We start from the raw sequence: 20,568 nt of genomic DNA, 5'->3' as shown, positions 1-20,568 counted from the left end.
TAGCAACGATTAGACTGGCGTAGTGTTAATATTAGACGTGACTTTGGGGGTCAAATTTACTCTTGTGATAAAGAACTTTGTGTCTTAAAACACATTTTTTATTAACAATATCCAAAAGTATACGATCAAAGTCATAGATTATGAGAACCATTCACTTATTCATTTGATTTCTAATTATTATTATTTTCTAATAACAAGTTGATGTGTATGAGATGAACATGATTATTTTCAATGCATTTACTCGATGTCAAGTTTTTGAATATTTCAAAACAGATTTATGTATCCCATTCTGGGCCACGAATTTGCTGGATTGAAATGACCGTGATCGATGGGCCAGATAGATCCAAATCATGAACAGAATCTTGCGCTGAATGGGCAGGCACAAATGACCTGATAAACAGTGACTGCAGCCAGTACTGCGAACCTGTGTGGTTCGCTCGTCGCCCAGCACCCGAATAGGCACTGTGAAGGGCTGATTGCTTTGCAGTGTGATTGGCTACATTGTGCACGACCTGTGACCACGAGTTTATCACTTCCTGTTAGCGAAGCATGAATTAATTTTTTGGGTTCGTCAATGGCAATGCTTTGGCACGGGCAAAGTGTCAGGCCATCTGCCCTTCTCAGTACCTTGTTCGGGCGCAGGCGATGAGCGAACCTGCGTGCATGAGTCCAGAACTTTCATCCAATCCCAGCATCAGATTCTGACCTCATACATATTCATTGCATCACAGAATCCGCTTGCCGTTGATTTAGTGAATGTTAGCTACTGGTAAATACTGCAAACAACATCCTGCTCTGACAGTGATCGGCATCATGTTCCTCACAGAGAAAAGTGGCCCAATCAAAATTACTGACCAACCCCAAAAGAGGTAGGATTTTTTATGACAAAGGACATTTTCACCTGGACTGAGCACTGATATATAACAAGAAGTGGAAAGACTAGTATTTTTATTTTAGCATTTCCATTTGGAATGCCGAAAAAAACTCTACTTCATCCATTTGCAAAGTGAAACTGAAAACATTGCAGTCCATAAATTCCAATCTAGCCTCGCTTTTGGCAAAACGGCCAACACAAAGTACCTCAGCTCCAGTCAATTTCTCACAACTTCCTCTCAAAGTTTCAACAAAACTAAGCAAGATATGTTAAGGAAGGCTGGTAGAACTCAAGACCCACTGCTTTACAGCGAACTTCAAAGGGGCTTCCTCAGAGCAAGTTCTCTCAGGGCAGAGTCTACTCCGGCGAAAGCTACTTGACGCTGATGCTGATTATCTTGATCTCATCAAGGGGCTTGTCCGTCTTGGAATAGGTCTTGACTTCGCTGATCTTCTGTGTTACGTCCATACCCCTGGTGACACGGCCAAACACGGTGTGCTTATTGTCCAACCAAGGCTGGAGAAATCAAAAGAGGAAAATGTAACTTAAACATCAAAATCATTATCATAAATCAAATATTTTGTTCAAGTCTGTAGCTTCAAATAATGCATCTTGATGAAGAATACACACCGACTAGAAGCATGGGTGAAGAGGTGAGTGGACTTACACAAGGTACGACCGTAATGAAGAACTGTGATCCGTTAGTGTTGGGTCCTGCGTTGGCCATGCTGAGTGTGTAAGGTTCATTGTGTCGTAATGTAGGGTGAAATTCATCAGCAAACTCACCACCCCAGATAGACTCACCACCTGTGCCGTTCCCTGAAGTGTAAAAGACAAAATGATGGAGGAAAAGATGAAGACAAAGTTGCAGTTTGGGAAAAGCCTTTGCTTCCCTGGTACCCATGCATCGGTTTCAAAGTGTAAACACCCGAACAGCACACAAGGACTAGCCAAATGAAAGTTCTCAGCGGCAACGCAAGTCCCTTTGTTGCTCAGTGACAGGGTTCATTGACCAGAGTTGGATTAACATGACTCATTCTCTGATGCCACGTCACTTACCTAGCGGGTCGCCGGTTTGAATCATAAAGCCTTTGATGACACGATGGAAGGTGTGTCCGTTGTAGTAACCGTTCCTGCTGTGCACGCAGAAGTTCTCCACTGTCTTTGGACATCTGAGAAAAATTCAAACATTGAGAGGTTTGCATGGCGGCCATCTTGCAGGTCATTGCTTTTGTCCCATAGGGAATGCATAAAAAGGTTTCCATCTGGAACAAAAGAACTGCCCTCCAAGATGGCTACCACCCTAAGCCTCTACACTGATTTATACAGAATAGAAGATTGCTGAATTCCAAATCAAATATACTTGCCGTTAATTTCATACTTTCCACTGGTATAATATCTATAATTTGGTTTTGTTGCCAATGCTACTGAGGAACAGGCCTTTAAAAAAAAGCCTTTTTCAACAGTGAAATATCAGATTTCACACTCATTGTTCAACAATCACATTCAAAACATTTATTTCAAATTTACTTACTGGCAGATTGTAGCTCACACTAGCTTTAACGTAACTTCACTTTGATATTAACTCATAATAAAGTCAAGGTATCATACGGCATTAGTAATTACTCTTTGGAGAAGAGTTGAATCGTGATATCTCCCATCGACGTGTGTATGCAGGCTTGACTCGATAACCTCTGGGATGTTGTACCCTGTATTGACAGAATTGAAAGGTCAAAGGACAACACTGTCACCGGTGTGTATGGGTCAATACAACAGAATTACCAAGAGCACTGAGGCACAAATTGCCATGGCTACAACTTCCCAAAGAAGACAGAACAAAGGACAACTTGACTTCAATCAAAATCCAAATAGCTGCAATTTTGAGTGCATTAAAATCATTTCAGGGGTTGAAATGGTTCAAGATATGTTACAATGGTCAATTAAAACATCTATCATTCACACACAAGCTTTCAGAAGTTGTTATAGATCTGGATCGTCAACCAGGGTTGGGTTCCAACAACACCGGTCTGAGAACTCTAGACAAGGACACACTTCAGAAGTTCCAGAATGTATGTGCACTCCATTAATTTTGGATGAGACACCAGCACACTATCTCTCACAGAAGACAAGGACCACTACTAACCTGTGTTGCTGCCATTTGTTCTTCTTTTGAAGGCTTCTCATTGAAAACGTCACGTTCGGCCTCAGCGCTAAACATCATTTAACAATAAAGCCTTGTCATTTCATATTCTTGTTTTTGGATATTTTGAAAATAACTTTGCACTGCAGGTTACACAGCAGAAAACGCAGTAAACGAAAGCGTGAAAAGTTATTCTTCAACCTCATTTATGGAGATCTACAAGAAGGCTGAGACCAACCTTTTGGCGTCCTCTGGTTCCCGGACAGAAAACAGATAGAAGCGGTTCTTCTTGAAGGCGGTGCAGACCAGCGTGGGGTCAGAGGTCACATTGACGAGGGTGGGGTTGTCCGAGGCCTGCATCTCTACTGAGAGGGCAGCCTTGCTGGGTTTACTAACGCCTTGGTGGAGGGCAAGCTGTAAGAAGCGGATGTTCTCTGGCTGTAAGGTTGGGGAGAAAAAGCAGATAGACAAGGAAACAAGTGCTCAAACTTGCACAAGAATCCTTACTGAAAGAGTCAAATTCTCAGTTTTTCAAAATAATGGGATAAATTCAAGCTCTAACTATTTTGGGCACAAAATGGTGACCTCCAGTGGTCTAAACTACAACAATTACTCATAGGTGGTGTATCATCACTTGAACAACCTTTGTTGAAGGCTGCACAATGTTTACTGTGAACTTGTGCACATTCAGTGGAAAACTGATTCTGTGCAATGTGTACCAATCATGTGGCACTTGCTATCACGACTTAAAATGTGATGCATGCAAACAGGTTAATGCTTAAAGTTAGAGAAATACTGTGTCCATTAACGTTGCACCTGTGAGGCTATATCTGCATTGTTAAGATTCCCCAGGAATATTCCACACGGTATTCTATGGAAACCAAAGCTGAGAATACTATAAAAGAACTCACCTTGCCCAGCATCCTGGGGCATTTATTGCTGTAGAGGTTGAGGGTCTTAATACCAAGCATGGTAGCATACAGAACAAAGTTGCCTGTCTCATCAAAAACTGCACAAATACAAGGCAAGCAAAGCAATGACACTCATCCGTCAAACAATGCTTTGAGTATTAATTCTGATTAGCTATGCACAAATGTACCGAACTAGATATGAATACAGCAGTACCGCGCTCACTGCCGCAGTTTTCACCTATTTCTTCTAACACCATTACTTCAGGCCAGTTTCAACTCTGGTGCTTACCGACGTTTGCCAAAGAGAAGGCATCTGATTTCTGCAAGTCCCTCTCGGCAGCCATGCGACGTCCAAACTCCATGTCAGGCAGCTGTTGTCGCATCTGCTGCAGTTCGCTGAATGTCTGCAGGGACTCGTCAAAGACCCGCATCAGCTTGCCCGTCAAAAACTTGAAAACCCGAACCTACCATAAATCAAGTAATCCTCAATAAAATCATCCAGATTTCAGACATGAAGAAAGCAAGCATGATTAAAAAGGATGCTGACAACCTGAACTGGAAAACATCCAACATTAAGTTTTCAGTTCTGTTCTTCCTGAAACGTATACAAAATAATGAACACAAACTATTTTATGCCGCATGCAGGGATTATGAATAATCCAGCGTATTTTTACAGACTTACCTTTCTGTCTTTGGCAAGAGTAGCAAATAGCTTTCCATTGGGTGAAAATGTGAGTCCCATTGGCAACGTCTTGCACTGGTAAAACAAAAAAATCCACTTGGTGAACAATTACACTTTTAGGAATGCTGGTTAATAAGATAGGTACCTTTATCAACTCCTTACCTCTTGTTCTCATAAATGTGCCAAAGTAACCATGATATATTTTTCTCTTAAACACACTTCCTTTCGCAAACCACCCCACTGAAAAGAAACTGTACAATCCTACCTTGACGAACTCATAGAGATCTGTGTCCGTCTTATACTGGAAGGCAACTTGTGTCGGGAATTTGAAGTCTTTCTTAGGGCCTGTCCAGTACTCGACGAGGCCCTGTTTGTCTACCGACAGCACCACTTCAAAGATAGGGTTATACTGTGGACAGAAAAACAGGAAAACAATGAGTATATACTAAACCTATGTGTCTTTTCAAGAAGATTGTAAACCATATTTGTCTGCTAAAAAATGTTACTGACAAGTCTCTCTTTCCAAGCTCCGGGTAAAAGAGCAGACTAGAAATTGGAAAAATGGGCCCAAGTCTACGCTTTCCCCTGGATTTCAGAGTTTAAAGGCTAGATAATTAGACAATGGAACCGTCAGCAATCCCGCCTGCCACTCTCTAGACTGAAATCAAGAGAGGGCGCTCTTGATGCCATTGACCTGCATGTATCTCCTGTGTGCAACTCTGTACCTTCATTCCGATGACAGGACAACTATGCAACGAGCTGAGGGTGTGGACAGCCACACTGCTTGACCGGCCGTCGTAGATGTGAATGTTACCTGACGCTTTGTCCGAACTAGAAGTACCAAAAATACGTAAAATAACACAAGTAGCTAGATGCACAAAAAGTTCATTGAGCTTAGCCACTAAACGGATCAGAGGTCTGTTTTGTCCAATCTATTCTCTTCTGTCATATTCCCTGACGGCACTGTAACAAAGCTGAGGTGAACTGTACAGAATCAAAAACCTCTGTCAGTCATTATGACCTCACACTGTCTCACAATGAATGTAGCCATCTCAAATAGTGCCTTCCTCAACTTGAGATGTAACGTAGTACTGTGGTCCTTGGCACTAAGCTGATATATGTATGTGACTGGGTCTGCAAAAAGGTGTTTTAAGTCGCACAATGCAAAAATGCGTGATGGCCCATTCCATGTGCCGAGGGTGAAAATATTTTGGAAATATTTTGAGGCAAATTTCTTGACCAGAAAAGCTCTGTTGCTAAGGAAACCAAAAGAGTGTCTAATTTATGTTTAATGTTTCTGTTCGTTATGTTTAAAGGGCATATATCAAAAGCACATGTGATAAATGAAATTATACGAACATGCAAATGGCATATAACTCCAAAATGCAAAATGCCACTGGGATGAATTATAAAATGAAAGCTTAGGATGTGAGCAATTTCATTATATACATGTATATAACTAAAATTCCAACAAATGTGACATAATAAACCTTTTTGCAGAGCCGGTCACATATGAGATTTTGAAGTAGGGCCATTTTATAAATTTGAAGTCCAACTTTTTCCATGCTCCTGTCACATATGACAAAAAACTTTACAAGTTTGAAACACAGAGTGATTAAGTGGCATAGCATACCTGCCAAACAAATAAATGCTGCTTAAAGTCAGTGATTATTTCCATGTCAACTTCCACAGCTTAGGTGTCACAGGGACTCCAAAAATGTCACACTACTGGACCCAAAAATGTCACACTATTGGACCCCAAACTGTCACACTATTGGACCCCAAAATGTCACACTATTGGACCCCAAACTGTCACACTATTGGACCCCAAAATGTCACACTATTGGACCCCAAAATTTAACACTATTGGACCCCAAACTGTCACACTATTGGACCCAAAACTGTCACACTATTGGACCCCAAAATGTCACACTATTGGACCCCAAAATGTCACACTATTGGACCTCAAATTTATAAAATAATCTAGTGCACATTTGCTTTCACAGTGAGTACAATAAAGCAAGCACAGTGTGGTCTTACATGGGGTTTAATTCAATACAATTTATGGTACACGTGCAGTCATGATAGGACTCATGCCTATCACCACCTACCATGCCAATGCAGGAATAGCATCACCAGACCGAAAAATCCACTCGCAACATCCGGGCACGTAATCAATCTTCATCATGTTGATCATATCTAGCAAGAGGGAAGAAAAAAGCATTGCTGGGACAAAATATCAGACATAAGGTAGCCGGAAGAACCTTGAGGAACCAGAAAATCGGACAGTGGAAACACAAACAAAAAATCAAATCAGGAAACAATGTTTAACCCTCGATCTCTTGGACTTTACGAGGAATGAGGTTACCAGAATCTGACAAAATCAGGCTTTGTGTACTAAACCACCAGCACATTGTTTCGTACGGAAATGAGAAAGGGCACCGATCCTTTGTAAAATAATAGTAGCTTCACTGAGCAGTCCTGAATCCAGTGAAAAATTAATCAAAGATTGCATTCCAATGGCTTGGGGTCATGGGGTCTACTCACCAAAATTTACGACATCAAATATTTTCATAGATTTGTCATCAGCTACGGTACAGAGTAACGTGCCATCCACACTGACTGATATGCTCCCTATTCGTCCTGAGGCCATACAAGAAGATGCACAAATAAACAATTAACAACAGAGATACAAAATTAACAACAGTGGTTTTGATTTAGTGGAAAGTGTGAGGATTTTTTTGAACAGGGAAAGAGAGATCATTTACAGGTGTCAACAGTAACAGCAAAATAGGAGGATATAGTTAGAGCACACTACTGATGCTTTGACAGTGAAGTTATGGATCCTTTGAAGTTAGTTAGATTACGATACTGGTCAGGTGTTGTGTTCATACCGAGATGTGCTCTGAAATGTTTGACAAACTCGATGCCAAGATCTTGTTTTTTCCAGAACTTCACATGACCATCGCAGCTTGCCGTGATGATGTACTCTGTCCTAGAAACCCACACAAAATAAGAGTAAAAATGACACTTGGTGTTATCCCAATTGCCAGATGGCAGTGCAAAAGCTGGGTTCCTTGTGTCTCAATGGCAAAGGAAGCTTGTGCAGGCAGAGAATAAAAACATACATCAACATTAACCCTAAGTCCTTAAGAATTTTTCCTCGAAACCTTCCTTAACCCTATAAAATCCTTTACAGTGTAAGAAACCCACTGCACCTTTGTGCTCAAACTTTCAACAAGCACCAAGGCCAAGGAAGAGTAGCTGGATTCCATCTTCCTCAATTCTACAAAATCTTAAAAACCTCTTGCTAGATTTTAAAGGATCTGGAAAGTAAAGGGTTAACCAATTTTAGCATTTGGAATTCAACTCTGTAATGTGATGGTTTATAATTTTTAGTGATTAAAATCGACACTACTACTATGGAGCAGAGAAACACAAACTATCGATTACTGATAGCAGCAGAGAAACACAAACTCTCGATTACTGATAGGAGCAGAGAAACACAAACTATCGATTACTGATAGGAGCAGAGAAACACAAACTATCGATTACTGATAGGAGCAGAGAAACACAAACTATCGATTACTGATAGGAGCAGAGAAACACAAACTATCGATTACTGATAGGAGCAGAGAAACACAAACTATCGATTACTGATAGGAGCAGAGAAACACAAACTATCGATTACTGATAGGAGCAGAGAAACACAAACTATCGATTACTGATAGGAGCAGAGAAACACAAACTATTGATTCCTGATATCCCTACTTGCTGACTGCAATGTGTGTAATGACATCTCTATGCATGTAGCTCTTTTCGTACAGGTCAGCCGAGGGTAGATTTTTCAGATATGTATCCTCAAACTCAAGAACTGTGATAGTAAAGAAGAAAATAAATTGTTAGAACTTGGCTAAACACAAAGACCGAGCAAGTAATAAGCCTATTCCAAATTACATTGTTCCATTTTTGTGTTGGTTTCATTGTTTATTCTAAAGCCGTGTGATTCTCTATGTGTTAGGTCATTCTCACGGTCGACAGCGTGATTTCACTAGGTCTTGTTTCTTGTCTCTGATTGGTCAATAGAGGCTGTTTTGCCCCTCTGGACTCAAAGGGACATGAATAGTGTCATGGTCAATGGGAAAACTCTAAACAAATGTCCTTGTAAACACCACATCTTTCCCTTGAAAATACCTTAACTTTCACTATTTTATGCAGTTAAAATAACGACAATATATCAAAAAAGTTGTGCTTATTTGCCTTACAAAATGAACAAAAGTCCCATAGGGTTTGTGCACAGGTTGTCAAGTGGTGTCCGTATATGGAACTCTTTCCAGTAATTCCCTGTACAAAATGAATGGAAGACTGTCATTTTACCCACACGTATGTGCAATGGGTTGAACAGCAGAAAGAATTCCTTGTAACAAGGACACCACTTAACACACTGTGCACAAACCCTGTGACTGGTGTTTTCTCTTGATCTCAAGCTAGCTGATGTCACTATTTTCACAGCTAAATTTTACTGTTTAATTCAACTTAAGGACATGCTATTGCTTTCAGATGGCAAATAAGTCACTGCAGGGAAAAATCAGTGGTGTCTGTATATGGAATTCTTTCCTGAACGGTCTCTGCTCAATTGGAGGAAGAAAACAGAGGCATGAATGTCTTGGACAGTTAAAAACGAATCTATGCAAAAGATTTCAAATTAGCATGGTGTCAATTCAAAGTCATACCATTACTATTTTAAACGTCTGGGTAACGCACTGAATTAAACGGCCTGGGCCTAGATAAAATTCATAAACGCCGCAAAATTTTTCCTTTTTCTGTAAGTTCTGCCACTTGCCTTTTCTTTTCTTAGGCTTGACGGCTTCTATTGGCATAGGGCCGATCCATTCTTCTTCGTCTTCCTCTTGGATTCGCCGTTTTCCCTCTGATTCTGGGGATCTCGGTACTGGCTGTTCCATGCTTGCCCCAAGATTGTCGCGGAGACAGCAAAACTTTACGATCGGTAGTTGGGTAGTTAGTTCTTATTCACAATGGACATTCCCATTCAAGAATAACCCGTTTGCGAACATAAATTAGTCGCCCGTCTGCGAATATTGCACGCTTTTGCTGAGAATCATTTTGCTTTGCAACACCATTGTTGCGCTTTTTAGGGGGCGGGTTCGTGGAACTGGAAGGGTGTTTCTTGAACTGTTTTCGAGTGTGCGTTGCAGTTGCTCATTTGTTGGTTGATTTGATTTTTTTAACTCAATCTTTCTGTCTCTAGGTTCTAGTTTGGGTGCATCCAAGTTCCACATTTTGTTTCGAGTCAAACTGTGGCACTGATTTTGCAGTTCGTCAATATTGTGGTTTATACACACATCTTGCTGATTTTTTTTACCCTGGTTGACTGCGAGACGGTTATTTTACATTTGGACAGGGGTAATGTGTTATAACACACACATAAAGTAGTAAAATTCTTGGCCTTTGTCCGGACCACGTACGCCTTCTGGTCACTCACACTATGCCCTCGAGGTGCATAGACGTGCACAAGTACTAGTGACCCCATTGCATACTCCATATGCATACGAGAAAAAAAAATAAGATGAAGAAGGTGCAGACTATTTTATGTGGGGAAAAGTGTTAGAATTTGGAATAGATTGACAGATACTAAATGTTGGCCCTCTAGTCGCCCTTCAAGTGAGTCATTATAGTCGCATGGGCGGATCGGGGGGCGGGGGGATGGGGCCATCCCCCCCCAAAAATGACTAGGATTTTTTTTTAGTAAATCAGAGTGGATATTTTTTCGTTTATGAATTTTTTCTGGGCAGCTGCCTAACTGCGAGGGGATGCTTCTTACCTGTTTTGGCCCCCGCCCCAAGTCTAAGGTTTCTATGACATATGTAATACAAGCTCACACCCCGAGACCTTGACTTGCAGATCGGCGCCCCTGTGAGAATAAGCGACATCAGCAAGTGAGACTTGGCTTGCATATACATGTACATGTATACTGACTCAGCTCTGCTGACTACGTGCCAAGACAGTGCTTGTTAATAAACAGGTCTGACTCTGAGTCTACTGAACGAGTGGTGTAACAGGCTACAGATTTCGATTTTTTATGTCAAAATGTGGTCTTTTGCTCTCCTGTGCATGGTATGCATGCCGGTCTTATCGACAGCTCAGGGAGGCCACGGTCACCAGGAACTTGTCGCTGATCTGGCCCAGGCGAGGGAGTTTTTAGACGCCTACAGTGAGACTATCACGGAGCTGGACTATCAGGCCACGCTGGCTGCTTGGGAATTCGCCAGCAATATCTCCGATGTCAACCAACAGAAACAGGCAAGTAACATGGAAAAGTAACGTCTCGTGCACAGTAATAAAGAAAAGTGCCTTATGCAATTTCACTGGCAAAGTTTATATATTTCCCCCTCCTATCTATCGGACTATTTTATAGTTGTTTTCTTGACGGTAACAGGGCGAAAATTCCTGTGGAATTGTGAATTGGAGGGTCAAGGTCTCGGAGTTCGTCGATGCTTATCTCCATTGGTTGTTTTGTTTTCTCGTTTTCTTAATACGCGCTGGCAGTGTGCACCATGCAGAGAGCTATTTTGTGGAGTTAGGAAACAATCGGCACTCTTCGTCTGAAATATAATCAGTACATCTGTCCTTTGTTTTGTTAACGGCGGCTGCACTCCCTCCCCTCAAGATCCTACGTCAATGGCCGAGAATTCATGTAGGCTACCGTAACGTTTCCCCCTGCCCCGCCTCCCCCATAAACCCCCTCGATGAGAACGTAGCACTTGTTTGTGTGAAAAAAAAAAGTAGGTGAGCGATCGGTGGGGCCGGGGATCTCTGGGGAAAAATGCTACGGGGTAAAGTTCGTCGACTGCTTCTTCGGCTTCAGCTGATCGCATTCAGTTATTACGGAGCCCACGTATAGAAAACTGGGCATCGCGTCTTGCGCGTACCTGGAAACACAGCTGTCATGCTCTGTTCTATAATTAATGCGATTGAGTGTGACTCAAGGCTGCTGTTTTATTGAGGTCATAATATCAAACATTATGTAGGTAATATTTATGATTTGAATGCAAAGGTGGTTGATATAATTCTTTCCCAGTAAACAAATTCTGCAGAAGACGCAAGCAATTCAACATTCGACATTTTGAAGGGATAATATTCTGAATTTTCTGGTTTCTATGGAGATTCGTAAGACAATACGAAATGTGTGGTTATCATCTTCCAACAATAAACACATGTATGAAAAAAAGTTTTCGTCTCAGAAATGTGAACAATTGTGTGGAGTCTGCTAACACTCTATTACGGAAGCTTCTTGGTACCCCTGAATTTCTCAATGAATTGATCGCAATTTGCACAATTACCCCCCCCCCATAGCAGCAGACACACCTACATAATTTAATATCATTGATATTGTAAGGCTCTCACATATTTGGACAGATTGAGGAAAGTCTGGTCCTCGCCGCATTCGTGGAGGAAGCAGGCCAGAATGCCAGTCGGTTTGACGATTCGGCTTTCCCCGATGACGTCAGAAGAAGACTGAAAAACATCCGGGACATCGGAACAGCTATCCTCGAGCCGACCAAAGTGGCAGAGGTGAGGTCAACAGAATAAAGACCTATATTAAAATGTTACTAGCCCCCCCCCCCGGTTATCATCTTGTTTATCATAATGTCTACGTACCATTTTGTCATTCTAATTTCAAATGTCAAGAAAGTGTTTTTCTTCTGTCGACCCTTCATAGTTCAGTGAGCTGGTAAGTTCCATGACCGATAACTACAGCACTGCACGCGTATGCCGGCCGGGAAAACCCGATGAATGTCTTCAACTCGAACCTGGTGAGACAAATATTTAATTATCTCTCAGTCGAAGGGGATGGAGGATTACATTCCTGGAAGATATCCAATTTATAAGAACGCGGCCCTCTTAACTTTTCCATTTCATACTTGCTGTGGTAATCTTGGAGAGGAAACTTGTACTCGAGGTGGGATCATTTCTTCCCGTTAAAAGGGACAATTTGAAAAAACCCTGTTTATTGGATAAACAAGATTTAGGTTAGTTGAGCCAGTCCATCCTAGGCTTGCCATTTGTCTCCACGAAATGAACTGGTTCATCCCTGCCATATCATTGTCTCCACGAAATTAATTCGTCGTTGCACAGATCAGTAAGTTTCTGTTTATTCAGGCTTCTTTTCCTTTTATTTGGCCGTTTCCAGGTTTGACACAGGTGATGGCCAGTTCCCGAGATTGGGACGAACTTGTCTGGGCCTGGAAAGGATTTCGAGACAAAGCTGGCGTTCCGAACAAACCTCTGTATGCCCGCTATGTTGAGCTTTCCAACGAAGCTGCCAGGGCGAATGGTAGGTCTCGTTTGTGGTTGCAGAATAACTACGTTCGGGGAGCTATGGTGGTCCTACAGGGACATCACACATCGGAAATATTTGCGATATGTGATTTCCCTTCAGGGTCACCATAGGGAGCCCCTGTTGCTCGAATCGAAATGGAAAACTCTATCAACCCCACACGGATTTGCAGCCACCTTTCTTAAAATCTTAAAGCGCTAACTTAAAGCCTCAGACGTACTGAAGCTGTTTCATGGCTTGTCACAAAGGGGGAGGATCCATGGGGGACTCCACGACACATGGAAGGTTCATGAAACAGCCGTTAATATTTTTTCATCTACATTTCTTCACAGGATATTCTGACACGGGGAGTTACTGGCGTTCTTACTACGAGGTGGACGATTTGGTCGCGCAAGCTTATAAATTGTACAACGATATCCTACCACTGTACAAGCAACTCCATGCTTATGTCAGAAGAATCATGCACAAAACACATGGAGACAAAGTAGACGTCGATGGGCGTATTCCTTCTAACCTGTTAGGTACTTGTATTAATCCCGCCCCCTCTGCTTTTATTGAGTAGTGTTGGTAAAATCGCCGAGCTGAATTTTTCCAGAGCAGGCAAAAGATGGAAGCGAATTGTGTCTGACGATTGCCTGTCTTCTTGTTTCAGGAGACATGTGGGGGCGCTTTTGGGGCAACATCTATAAGCAGGTCATTCCGTACCCGGATACGCCGGACATTGACGTCACTAACACGATGATTGCCAAGGTAACAGTAGGCCCTAATCATGCTGAAGACACAACCATTGCTTAGTTATTATGTCTGTTGTCAGTTGAATTATGTGATTTTGTTGCGTAAAAAATGCAGTTGTTTGAATAAAAGGACCTAAACCAAGTACCTCGACGTCTCATTTTACCCCCCACTGCAGGGATTTACCCCGCTTCGAATGTTCCAACTTGCCGACGATTTCTTCGCGTCTTGCGGCCTGAAACGCGTCAACGAACGGTTCTGGAATAACTCAATATTGGAGAAGCCGACGGACGGCCGGCAAATAGTGTGCCATCCGTCCGCTTGGGACTTGGGAAAGTACCAGGATTTTAGGTAAATGGCCTTCGAAACTCTCGAGAAAAGCTGCGTCTTTAAAAAGAAACGTCGGTGAAGTCAGTAAAGGGGTATAGATGGATTTCACATTAGCGCCGTCTGCGCATATCCGCCGCATCGAAACCGAGGCTCTCTGTGTTGAACTTCGTCGGGCACCCACGGAGTCCACACAGTATATGTAGTATCCGGTTCGTACGTGTGACGCCACTTCAGTTTAAACCACGCCCACTGCACATGCAGATACCCGGCCATCGCAGGTGCGTTAGTTCGCGGTAAATTGCCGTTATTTTTTCTTTTGTTTTTACGTATCAAGTTATCCTGAAAGACTCTTCAACAAAAATTTGCAGCCTGAAAAGTCTGAATTTAACATACCTTTATGTATTTTGTGTCTTGACTTCTTACTTTCAATCGTCTGATCGTATTAAGAATTGAAGCTGACACATACAGCCTCGTTTCCAAACGCGGAAGTGCGCAGATCGATGCTAAAAGCGTCGTATTGGATCCGTCTATTAACCCAAAGTTTTTCTTTCGACAGAATAAAGATGTGCACTGAAGTGAACATGGAGTACTTCAATATCGTGCATCATGAAATGGGTCACGTACAATACTACTTACAGTATGCAAACCTTCCTCCGTCATTTCGCGCGGGCGCCAACCGCGCTTTTCACGAAGCGGTCGGGGAGGTCATTACGCTGTCCGTAGCCACGCCCACTCACCTATCGCACCCTGATATTGGGCTCCTGAACGCCACCATGGGTGGGGTCGATAACCAAGGTGAGGCAAGAGGCGTGGTCTGTAGTCTACTAGTCTTTGATACTATGACTGTTTGAGTTGAAATTTGTTAAAAGCCGTAAATACTATGATTCTGGTGGATAGAATTTAGAGAGAATTTTTATTTTTGTGGTTTCTGAACAAAACTGTTACTTTAAAACGCAACATATCGTGCCGCAGCGTCGGAAAGCTTGAGGGGAATACGAGAATAAAAAAGGTATTTTCGTGGGTTTGGCTTCCTTTTTTTTTAAAGAAACTGACATCAACTTCCTTCTGAAAACTTCGCTCGTCACAATCGGCACCCTACCGTTTAGTCTTGCTTTAGAGCAGTGGCGGTGGGACGTGTTTGCTGGTGACGTGGAGATGGACAAGTGGAACGAGAGATGGTGGCAGCTTAAGTAAGCAACAAAAGCCTGAATGAGTGAATGACATCTTGCAAAATATGATGAGGGCGCAATTGTGAGATGTCTCATGATTGGCCGCTTCATAAAGCCAGTTGCCACGCCCTGTTGGGGAGCTGTTCCCTAAATTATGTGGTCGTTTTAAACACTCTGTGTCACTCTTGGCGAACCATGGTTGCGAAAATTTTGAAAGTTAAGACAACCAAAAAGAAAAGACCAGATCTTTTTAGAAAAAGCGTTTCGATCCATCACAACCAATGATGCTGGGGCACATTTTTTGTTGATCCACGAAAACTTTTATAACGAGATTTCCTCGGACAAAGTGTGGATTATTCAGGGATATTGCTTTCTCTCCAAGGCACGATCTTGTAGGAGTGAGAGCACCTGTCAAGCGGACTGAGCAAGACTTCGAAGCCGGAGCGATGTTTCACATCATCATCGACTACTCGTTTCTGAGGTGAAAATTCCAGTATTAACTCCCAACAAAACTTTATCTCAGTGGGCGTTAAGGCACCTTTCCATAATTATGTACTTTTTTTGGTGCGTGGCATGCACGATGCGTTCATGCGTTTCACTTGCACGGACACAACAATCGACCCCATTAACATAACACACGTGTGCGTTGTGTTCGGCAACGCAACGTACGCGTACGCAACGTTTGGCGTATTTTGTGTTTGACCCGCACATGGATAGGCGTCTTTAGTCTTTTAGCTGCGTTGAATCGCTTTATTACAACGAATAATCAAAACATACGAAAAGAATAATTTTCCTGGTTATCTGCTATAATTTGCACCTCTTAGATACTTCATACGGACCGTCATACAATTCCAGTTTCACAAAGGGTTGTGCGATGCTGCCGGACACACGGGGCCGCTCCATCGATGCGACATCTACAAGTCTACCGCGGCTGGAGAAAGACTCGCGTAAGGGCGATGAACACTTCTTGGGAACTCGATAAGAGACATGACGTTTGATAATTGTTTGATTACCAACAAAATCGTCGATAGAATATTCCAACCCCTCGTTCAACATTACAGAGTTCTCACCCGAAGTTCAACTCTTTTTTGTAATAAATTCCACGTTATCTAAGTGATATGTCCTTCGACAAAACTTATGCCTATTTTTAGATTTTTATTTATAGTTACACAGTATCATATCCATGACCATACTCGGTAAATGTTCACATCTATTGACTTGTTTTGAAGGAACATGCTGAAGTTAGGTTCTAGCAAACCATGGCCGGACGCGATGGAGGCTATTACGGGCCAGAGGTCAATGTCAGCCGATGCGATCAATGAGTACTTCGCGCCTCTAATGATATGGTTGGAGGAAACCAATAGAAAGAACGGAGAAACGATCGGATGGGGTAGGTTTATAGAGGATCGCCGATTTCTCATGAAAGTTTCAAAAGCTGAAACGTTAGAAATATCGTCAGCCTAATGACTTCAGAAACACTGACCCATTTGTAACAAGGTTAAATTGTAGCATGCGGATTGGTCAATGTCAAAGCCCGGAGTTAAAAGCTGAACAATTGAAAGTTTATTGATGATACATGTAGGTAAAAAGTAACTAGTCTTATCTGGTCTTTTTTTTAATCTACAGATTCCGGCGGTACGGTTCCCGGGATATCGTTGACGGTTCTGCTAGCGTGCATGTTGACAACCACGTACGCCGTCTCAACGAGCCTGTTCACGGCCTAGTCATTTCCCGTCGCAGGGGTGGAACCCGAGCTGGATGCCAAGTATTTGAGTCATCCCATATGGCAAGCGCGATTTGCGAGTTTAAAAACAGGTGTTAGAAGACGATTCTCTCAGTGCCTGATTTTGAAACGGTGGATGGAAATTGTGATTCTTAGTTTTAGGTCAACTTAATGTTTTCAAAATCCGTCTTATTCTGTGGTTTTCAATAATTATGTTTCAAAGTATGATAGTTTGTATTTCTATTACAATAAACATGTAATTTGTGCAAACAGTTATTTTTGAAGAGCACATATCAGTCCAAATTGCCATCCGAAAGCTTAGTCCAAATTCAGTGATAGGCCTATATATATTTGGGTTGGAGGTAACTTACAGTCGTTTATTGGAAGTGGTTCACGTGTTATTGTAAGTCGTAGCCGAAACTTTCGGACGCAACTTTAGCCTTAGAAGTTTTAACCATGGCTAGGCCTATATTTTGGTGGCGAGTTCGCTGGACCACTGAGAGACTCTGCTATAGAATGCAGAAACGAGGGTAAACAGCCCTGGGACCAAGTCTGATTCACCGAACTCTGTACATGTCTTCATTAATGTAGGCAAAAGGGTGTGATGTAAAAATCTCAGTTTAAAGCAACAAATTTGACGAATATCCCGCATTGGTAATACATCAGCTGTTAAACTTCACTTCTTGCGAATGCGATAATTTTTGCTGTCAAAGAGGGCGCTCAAACAGCCCTGAAGCGTTTCAAGTTACCTTGGACTATACTGTATAAGGTATTTCTGTATTCCAAATGTAAACCATTAATCTTTAAAGTTGCTCGTACCGTGTTCTAGTACCGTTTAAATAAAACTAGCAGTAAAGAAATATTTTAAACGAATCAACCTATCTGTCTTTATTTGTGCAGTTCAGTGCTCAAAATAAAGCATTTATTAATCGTTTTGCGGCTAAAGGTGGTTCTAGACTAGACAGTGGGTCCGAAGCAAATTAAAAATGCAAATTCGTGTCAAGGGATACAAACAAAATATATCTTTCGCGAATGTAGGTAATACAAATGCATATGCTTCTAAACAAAACTGAGCAATCCGCTTTTTTCTTGAAATAATTGTGCATGCCTACTTTTCCTCCAAGATCGGGTTAACGATGACCATGGCTTATTTAGAAGTCAGGGCAGCGTGTCTGGTTGGTCTGTATGAAGTTGGAGGTATCAACGCCAGCGTCTTGGAACTTTTCCATGACATTGGTAGTGACATCGGCCGTGATGCTGCGGCTTGGGCTTAGCAGCCAGTTGAGCTGAAAGTTGAACAGCCAGAAACCGGTACAGGAATGCACCATGGAGAAGGTGCGGTAGTCGGTGTCAAGAACCCAATAGTTGCCAGCGAACCAGGACTTAGCTGTTGGTATGAGGAAAAGGGGATTTGAGAACTTCTCAGTAGACCTAATCTAGGTTACATAAAAGCGCCCAGTTACAACCAGATCTGTGCCAGTAACCGGGCGTGATTGCAATGAGGAGTCCTCTCCCGACTTCTTGTTATTGTTTTGTTTTAATGGCGCTTTCAGCTCCTCGGGCTGTTTACGCCAATAGCTGTACGTTTATTCACAACCTTTATCAATCAGCATCACATTACGGAGGTAGGATGAAGGTCCGGTTTTAGAGGCAGGAGGAAACCGCAGTACCCGGAGAAAACCTGCGAGAGCGAGTATGGACTGGAAACCAAACGCACTTAAAGCCTGGGCCAAGGCGGGATTCGAACCCGGGCCTCATTGGTGCAAAGCGAGGAAAGAACCGCTGCGCTAACTCCTTCCCGTTCCTGCTCCCCCTCTCCAGACTTAAAACTGCGTGGAATTCTTGTCACAAAGTTGCTTAATGTCAGTTTCTTTAGGCCTATTGCAGATCACACCAACATCATTCGAGTTTCTTCGAAGGTCATGCAAATTAACATGTGAAAAGAATAGATTTGCTTAGTGGATTATAGGAGAAAAACTCATACCCAAACCTGTCAGACAAAAAAGTTGTTTGCACAAAGTGTGTCACTGTATGCGTAAACGTTTTATGTTGCGTAATACATGCATTTTTTTCCTGTGCTCGAGTCAGCCAAGTCAACGCAACTCTGTTTTCCTGAGGTACTTACAGAATCTGACTTTGAGTTTGCCCGGCTGAGATGGGTCCGGTGCGTAAGCGAAGCCTTCAACGGAGTCTACCTCTGAACCTCGCAGACCGGCGTTTCTTACGCTCAATGTGCCGTTCCTGGTACCGTTAGAGTAAATCGCGTAGTTACAGCGAGTGCCTTCCTCAAAGGATGTCTTATTGAATCGAAGGATTTCATACCATTTTCCTGTCAAGAATTACAACGAATCATAAGAAACTCCATCAAAAGTAACGATTAGTGAGTCCCGTTTTTACGGTGGATAGAGTGTGCCTCCACTTGACTGAAAATAAATATTATGACGATTTCAGGACGATCAGAAGGTAACACTGGGAAATGGTGGTTCCTAGTTTGAGCGTAGGCCTATAAATTATGTTGCACAGCCTAATATGAACACGCAGCCACGCTCATAAATGGCCGTTAGAACTTGCTCACTTCCCCAATCTGATGGCAGGCTCAGGCGTTGATAGTCATGCTTAAATGACTTACCGAAATACCTCGTGGCGTTGAAGTCCTGTTTTACTTGAACTGCGGGGCAAGGACCCCAGGAGAACACCTGAGCATGACAGCAGGCGACAAGGCCGGCTAGGATTAGCCCGACAGACACGGTAAACCCCTTCATTCTCAGCAAAAGGAAAGGCACTTCGGAGTTGACTTGATCTAAAGACACTGCAAAATGGCACTTGGTGGACTCTTGCCGTTCTTATATTGCCCATTGAATATTCGAAGCCGCTATTTATAGGCTCATTCAACAGTGTGATCCTAAGAAAAGTACCTGCGAGAGCCTTGTACGGGAGAATTTGGCCAAGTAAAACTGTTACGTCATTTTCCAAATAAGGAATTGTGATGTGTCCAGCTTCGTTTTTTTTCTGTCAATATTTATAATTCTACTGTCAACTGACAGTGGGCGTTGCCGTCTAGGAATGTTTGCCTAATAAGACAGCGCACGGAGCGCGCGAATGGTCAAGGGCCACCTTGGTTTACCGGATCCTTGAATACCTCTCGTACAAACCTTACGACGTGTTTGACAATTGGGACTTGCTCAGCGCATGGTCAATGGCTTTTTTGGAAGGAGGGTTAGTGATGTCGGTGGACATGGGCGTAAATCCCGGGGTGTGTGTATATAATTATATTCCCTCCACTTTTTTAACGGGGGGGATGGGCTATTGAATCATCTCGCCATTTTTTCACAGTGCAAAAAATAAGGCTTATTGTGAAGACAACCAAATGTATTCAGTAGCACTCAATAGGAGAGAATAAAAAACAGAAATATGCCGTACTCAAGTAAGATTCGGTATCATGAACATCGCTGCCTAGTGTCACCTGGTGTCAATATCGCCCCCCCCCCAACGGCCGGAAATTCATCTTCACGAACCCCCATCCAAAATTTCCCGCAAACACATTTACACCACTGTCTACAGACCAATTTAACTGACAAAATTATCACCAAGGAGCAAAGCGATCGCAGTTGACAATAATACTTGAATCTTGCAATCATCCAGATGGAA

General features: G+C 42.5%; 3 protein-coding genes across 3 annotated transcripts; 1 reads left to right on the top strand and 2 right to left on the bottom strand.

The window, feature by feature from the left end:
* Positions 1–921: 921 nt before the first annotated feature.
* On the bottom strand, positions 922–9,628 carry LOC110977724 (peptidylprolyl isomerase domain and WD repeat-containing protein 1-like). Its single transcript, XM_087143876.1, has 16 exons — positions 9,451–9,628; positions 8,379–8,481; positions 7,502–7,602; positions 7,155–7,250; positions 6,719–6,806; positions 5,333–5,438; positions 4,873–5,016; positions 4,608–4,682; positions 4,215–4,389; positions 3,926–4,023; positions 3,253–3,452; positions 3,018–3,084; positions 2,501–2,583; positions 1,934–2,046; positions 1,542–1,693; positions 922–1,390 (listed from the first exon to the last, which is right to left on the bottom strand). The coding sequence occupies exons 1-16, from the start codon at positions 9,569–9,571 to the stop codon at positions 1,247–1,249; spliced, it is 1,866 nt and encodes a 621-aa protein (XP_087000002.1). The 5' UTR covers positions 9,572–9,628; the 3' UTR covers positions 922–1,246.
* An 897-nt stretch (positions 9,629–10,525) lies between these two features.
* Positions 10,526–17,780, top strand: LOC110977723 (angiotensin-converting enzyme-like). The gene is made up of 13 exons (XM_022232072.2): positions 10,526–10,928; positions 12,045–12,200; positions 12,349–12,442; positions 12,820–12,963; positions 13,299–13,487; positions 13,619–13,716; positions 13,877–14,049; positions 14,585–14,823; positions 15,074–15,218; positions 15,580–15,678; positions 16,022–16,144; positions 16,427–16,587; positions 16,824–17,780. Exons 1-13 carry the CDS (start codon positions 10,716–10,718, stop codon positions 16,919–16,921), a joined length of 1,932 nt encoding a protein of 643 aa, XP_022087764.2. The 5' UTR covers positions 10,526–10,715; the 3' UTR covers positions 16,922–17,780.
* LOC110977725 (apolipoprotein D-like) lies at positions 17,781–19,836 on the bottom strand. Its single transcript, XM_022232075.2, has 3 exons — positions 19,550–19,836; positions 19,046–19,249; positions 17,781–18,307 (listed from the first exon to the last, which is right to left on the bottom strand). The coding sequence occupies exons 1-3, from the start codon at positions 19,680–19,682 to the stop codon at positions 18,072–18,074; spliced, it is 573 nt and encodes a 190-aa protein (XP_022087767.1). The 5' UTR covers positions 19,683–19,836; the 3' UTR covers positions 17,781–18,071.
* Between the last annotated feature and the right edge of the window lie 732 nt (positions 19,837–20,568).

Source organism: Acanthaster planci, linkage group LG12, assembly GCF_054643075.1.
Source record: "Acanthaster planci isolate LZ-2023a linkage group LG12, COTS_SCS, whole genome shotgun sequence".
NCBI classification, from domain to species: Eukaryota; Metazoa; Echinodermata; class Asteroidea; order Valvatida; family Acanthasteridae; genus Acanthaster; species Acanthaster planci.
The sequence above is the reverse complement of the archived record's forward strand: the minus strand, read 5'-3'. Positions and strand labels throughout refer to the sequence as shown.

What these genes read in the sequence shown, in the direction of transcription:
- LOC110977723 (XM_022232072.2), top strand. Translation starts at nt 10,716, where the DNA reads ATGTGGTCTTTTGCTCTCCTGTGCATGGTATGCATGCCGGTCTTATCG. An exon ending in TATTCCTTCTAACCTGTTAG is followed by an intron (nt 13,488 to 13,618) that starts GTACTTGTATTA and finishes TTCTTGTTTCAG; the next exon opens with GAGACATGTGGGGGCGCTTT. An exon ending in GGAAAGTACCAGGATTTTAG is followed by an intron (nt 14,050 to 14,584) that starts GTAAATGGCCTT and finishes TTCTTTCGACAG; the next exon opens with AATAAAGATGTGCACTGAAG.
- LOC110977725 (XM_022232075.2), bottom strand. Translation starts at nt 19,682, where the DNA reads ATGAAGGGGTTTACCGTGTCTGTCGGGCTAATCCTAGCCGGCCTTGTC. An exon ending in CAACGCCACGAGGTATTTCG is followed by an intron (nt 19,250 to 19,549) that starts GTAAGTCATTTA and finishes AATTCTTGACAG; the next exon opens with GAAAATGGTATGAAATCCTT. An exon ending in CAAACTCAAAGTCAGATTCT is followed by an intron (nt 18,308 to 19,045) that starts GTAAGTACCTCA and finishes TCATACCAACAG; the next exon opens with CTAAGTCCTGGTTCGCTGGC.
- LOC110977724 (XM_087143876.1), bottom strand. Translation starts at nt 9,571, where the DNA reads ATGGAACAGCCAGTACCGAGATCCCCAGAATCAGAGGGAAAACGGCGA. An exon ending in CTTCTCTTTGGCAAACGTCG is followed by an intron (nt 4,024 to 4,214) that starts GTAAGCACCAGA and finishes GTATTTGTGCAG; the next exon opens with TTTTTGATGAGACAGGCAAC. An exon ending in ATTCAACTCTTCTCCAAAGA is followed by an intron (nt 2,047 to 2,500) that starts GTAATTACTAAT and finishes AATTTTTCTCAG; the next exon opens with ATGTCCAAAGACAGTGGAGA.